The sequence below is a fragment of the Nicotiana sylvestris genome, chromosome 11 (assembly GCF_000393655.2).
Source record: "Nicotiana sylvestris chromosome 11, ASM39365v2, whole genome shotgun sequence".
NCBI lineage: Eukaryota > Viridiplantae > Streptophyta > Magnoliopsida > Solanales > Solanaceae > Nicotiana > Nicotiana sylvestris.
The window spans coordinates 98,562,933-98,568,029 of NC_091067.1; the positions used below are offsets into that span (position 1 = coordinate 98,562,933).

The following is a 5,097-nucleotide window of genomic DNA, read 5'->3' on the forward strand; positions in this document are numbered from 1 at the left end:
TAAGGTGAAAATATGTTTTGATTAGGAATATAATTTAGAAATAGGAGTACATATGAAAATGTTTACTATTTAATATTCATACTACTGGTTAAAACATAATAAAATTTTACCTTTTACATTGTGTTAGTGGAGATAGGTACAAGTCGTCCAGAACATTATCTTTATCATCAAAAGAACAATAAAAAATAGGAAAGTAATCCAGCATTTCTCTGTGTCTTCACATTCTCTTCCTTTATATAGAATCAAATTTTCGTCTAGCTTTCCCATTTACCAACTATTACCCCTTTCCTTTTATTTTTATTTTTTCCTTTTTTTTTTCTTCCATTGAAACATATCGACCTATATTTCTTGATATTCGAAGTATTTAAGGAAAGTCTGATTTTTTTCAGACTTGTTTTTGGTCTGTATATTTTTTCAGATTGTTGTCTGATGGGTAATTGTTTAGGTTCATCAGCTAGAGTTGATACCACTCTCAGTTCTCAAAACATTTCTGGTACTTTCCCTTTTTATTGTATTTTTGTTCTTTCTATGCTCTTATCTGTGTTAAAGATTGTTTTTTTCCATATCGTTATCTGCTTTAAGATGGGGGTATGATTTAGTTTTTTCCCTTTTTATTGTTTGTGATATAATCTCGAATGGTTTATAGTAACTAATTTATGAGCAAAAAGCAGCTACTATTCCTCAAGGATTCTATAATATGAATCCTCAATATTCATTCATTTTCATTTGGACCCGTTTTAATTTTCATACTCTTGGGTAAATTAGAATGCTATGATCTGTACATGTTGTACTGATGTCAGTACAACTCTCTAAACAAACTAAAAAGACTCCTAAATGAAGGCTCGAAGTTATTAAGTACTTATTTAATCCCTCTTTATTGTGACTTTGGTTATGTTTTGGTGTATAAAGCACATATCTTTTAACTTATTTTGATTTGAGAAGATAGTTAGGTACGGGATACTCGTAGGGTTTTGATTGTTCATTGCCAACATTTGTTTAAATTTTGTATAATACCATTGTTTGTGTTGGCTACTTGTGTGTTTCGGTTTAAACAAGACTGGGTTATGTGTTTGCTATTTTGAGCTTCTTTTTTCTCTCTGTTTGTTTTTGGAACTTGTAGATGGCTTCATTTATTAGATGATTGCTTGAGGTGAACAATGAGGCTTTATAACGAGTTCTTACCTGCAAGATTGCGATAATATTGCCAATCATTAAAGCTGGGTGCTTTTTCTAGGTTATGTCAAGTTAAAATAAAGTACTTGTAGCTTTGAATGTTAACTGAAACTGATATGATAACGAATTCTCTGGTCTGTCGTCCCATGTACTACCATAGCATATGGAAAGGGAGATTATACTGCAGTTTTTGTTGCTACAAGAAAGTCTCAGTTGAGATTGTGAATGACAAGTTCAGGTGAATCTTTTAGAATAAAACTTAAGGACTTGACTGAATTTACAAGGAGATGGTCGGCAATTGTCAAAGATGAAAGCTTAAAGGAAAGGGAGAATTCACATTTGCAGCTTAAGTTGATCAATGCCAATTGAAAGCCCTTAACTTGGAAACTTTTAACTATCAGAAATGGGCTATGCTGCATATGTAGATGCTTGTGGAATAAGATGATTCTTTTTTAAGGTTACAGATGATTAGCTTTTCACCTTTATGGAATGGGTGATTCTCTGACTTTTGCATTTGCCCGTGTTACATTTGATTACCGTGAATATATGTGACTTTATATGTTAGTCATAGTATCTTTGTTGATGAACACATAACTGCGGCCAGGCAAATTGTTTTCTCAATCTTTACAGTTATATGAATATCACTTATCAAGAGATAGTTATATGGGAATCTTTGTTCCAGTTGCTAATTTTTGTTACACGTATGACATTTTACTACTATATAGACAAGATGCTTGTTGATAAATTACATAAACTAGCTTCAGTTGATTATTGTGTAACTGTTGGCAAGCGCACCTTTTGTCCAATCTATATACTTTTATGAGTGTACTTTCTTCTGGTTACAAGTTTGAGGCTTTTCTGGGTTAAATCACGATTAGATTGTTACCACATGTGACTCAGCAATGCTATTTTCTGCTATTCTATCTTGCAGCTTCTGGAGCCTCTAGGATTCCCAGCAGAACCAGCAATTCCTCTGTTTTATCAAGTCTAAGTATTCCATCTTATAGTCGGAAAAGCAGTGTTGATACACTTTCTACTCCAAGATCTGAAGGCGAAATTTTGTTTTCCCCCAATGTTAAGTCCTTCTCATTTAATGATTTGAAAAATGCAACAAGGAACTTTAGACCTGACAGTCTTCTTGGCGAAGGAGGTTTTGGTTATGTTTTCAAAGGATGGATTGATGAACACACTTTTACTGCTGCAAAGCCTGGTTCTGGAATGGTCATTGCGGTCAAGAAGCTGAAGCCAGAGGGTTTTCAGGGTCACAAGGAGTGGGTGGTATGTTTCCTCTGCAGATTTCCAATTTAAATAACTTAGTACTCTTGTTGGCCTAGTAATTGACGGCAAATGCCTTGCAGACTGAAGTTAATTACCTTGGGCAACTTCGTCATCCAAACCTGGTTAAACTCATTGGGTATTGTATAGAGGGAGACGACCGACTATTGGTGTATGAGTTCATGCCTAAAGGAAGCTTGGAGAACCATTTATTTAGAAGTATGTCTGCTCACTACCTAAGCATTCTCCCTTCCATTTCTTTGAGTTTTCCGTGCTACAGCAGTTTCAAGTATGTTGATCTCTCTTTACTACCTTATTGCTGGATCTCCCTTTTCACTAAATCGATCCTTTGCTGCCAGCTTTCTTGTTTTTTCCTTAATTTATTTTGCCCTAGTCCTGGGTGGAGGGAGAAGTTCTCTTGGACAAGATTAACAAATGTAGGTTCGTTGTGTTTGATTAATTTTCTTTCGAAAGCTCAGGATTGTTTCATATATCATAAATTCGTTATACGAAGGCTTCTGAATTAGTATAGAAAGAGCTGTAACCTTTTCCCTCACATGATTAAGATTTGGTCCTTCTGAATACATGAAACTGTTTTTATCTACTGCTGCCTGTTTTAGGGTCGTAGGAGCTGTTTGCTATTAATCAAATGAGAGGCAAAAGTAAGAAACCATAAACTAAAAGAAAACCAAATATCTAATTCCATGTCTAGGACACTTTATGTATTCCAACTCTTTAAAGTGGTGACATTACAGGGAAATTGCCTCAAACCGTATTTTGATTATGTTAAATTGGCTCCATTATTTCTTTCCAGTGAATCCTTTTGTTGGTCTTCTTTGTGATATAAGTAGTCAAACAGTGTTGAGGAAACTTGGTTAACTCTGTGATGATTGTTGGTTCAATCCATGTGGTGTAAGTTACAGCTCTTGCATGAAATGGATAATATTGAATATCCATGTGAAAACTTGTATTATATGTGGATATATGAGTTGGTGGTAATTCTTGGAATCTTGTTCAACAGGAGGGCCTCAGCCTCTGACTTGGTCAACAAGAATTAAGGTGGCTGTTGGTGCTGCGAGAGGCCTTGCTTTCTTACATGACGCTAAAGAACAAGTTATATATCGGGATTTTAAGGCTTCTAATATTCTTCTAGATGCGGTAGGCATTAAGCTTTGAGATGAGCTCATAAATCCAGTTGCCTTTGTTTAAAATTAACTGTGTTAGGTGTGTTCAGAACTAGTAAAAGCTTAATATCTTTCTGTGTTCTGTGATTGCAGGAATTTAATGCAAAGTTGTCTGATTTTGGTTTGGCCAAGGCAGGCCCAACTGGTGATCGCACTCATGTATCCACTCAAGTGATTGGTACACAGGGCTATGCTGCTCCAGAATATGTTGCTACAGGTTAATATTTTTGCTAATTTCTTAGCTATATAGAACATGAGAACATTACAATATTATTGTCCTTGAGAGAGAGAAAATTTTACAGGAACTTTTGTCCAAAACGTTGAAAAAGCAGTGATTCTGGAACTTTTAATCTACATGTTTTTGTTAACTTCTACAAATTCAATGATGGTCATGTTTTGCCAGTTAGGTGTCCCTCACAACTTAGTGAGGAAAAAAAATGCTATCCTCCCTTTGTTATGCCATTTTCAACTTGAATATTGAGAAAAGGTAATATTGTTGGACATATATTGTAAACCTTTTTTGTGTGGAAGTACTAGGAATGTCGTTAGTCCCCAATTTTACTAGTCCTTGACAAGTTATTAGAATGCTCCATATTCACAGAGAATAGAAGGATTGATTTCCTATCACAAGTGAGCATAACGTTATATAGTCACTTTGCAGGACTAAGCATGATGATTAATATTCTTAAATAAATCTGATTGCTGGAATTCTGTTCTTGATATTGTTGGTTATGATTTATACTTGCTGTCCGCTAGGTCGATTGACTTCAAGAAGTGATGTATATAGCTTCGGGGTTGTATTGCTTGAACTATTATCAGGACGTCGTGCTCTTGATAAAACAAAGGTTGGTGTAGAGCAAAATCTTGTGGATTGGGCAAAGCCATATCTAGGGGACAAGAGGAAGTTGTTTCGAATTATGGACACCAAACTAGGGGGCCAGTATCCTCAGAAAGGAGCATATACAGCTGCTAACCTTGCTTGGCAATGTCTAAGCAATGAGCCGAAGCTAAGGCCACGTATGTCTGAGGTGTTGGCTTCTCTTGAAGAGCTTCAAGCACCGAAAGGTGCTACCAAAGTCTCTCGGATTGAGCATCGAACCACTTCCAGCTCTGTTCCAGTTTCTCCATTTAGACATCGTTCATCACTCAGCATGACACCCTCTGCCTCTCCATTACAGGCCTATCACAAGTCGCCACGTGGAAGGTGACTCCAAGAGAATAAACTTGTATTTGGTTGTCATTGTAAATGTTTCCTATATGTAACAAATTTTGTTGGCTAGATGCATTCACATGTATAATTAGCAGGTTGTTCCATGTAAAATGTCTGTGACCTACTGATCGATAGAGTTAGCTCTTGGCTGTGACGGGTCCTGTTTTCAATGTGGCATATCACCTTCTCTGTCAACATGGAACTATGCAAACATTATGAGTTTGTTTCTTGATTTATTATGTCCATCTCCCAAAA

General features: G+C 36.0%; 1 protein-coding gene across 1 annotated transcript; it reads left to right on the forward strand.

The window, feature by feature from the left end:
• Positions 1 to 209: 209 nt before the first annotated feature.
• On the forward strand, positions 210 to 5,097 carry LOC104220506 (probable serine/threonine-protein kinase PBL3). Its single transcript, XM_009771390.2, has 6 exons — positions 210 to 493; positions 2,105 to 2,451; positions 2,532 to 2,667; positions 3,470 to 3,606; positions 3,726 to 3,849; positions 4,389 to 5,097. The coding sequence occupies exons 1-6, from the start codon at positions 430 to 432 to the stop codon at positions 4,838 to 4,840; spliced, it is 1,260 nt and encodes a 419-aa protein (XP_009769692.1). The 5' UTR covers positions 210 to 429; the 3' UTR covers positions 4,841 to 5,097.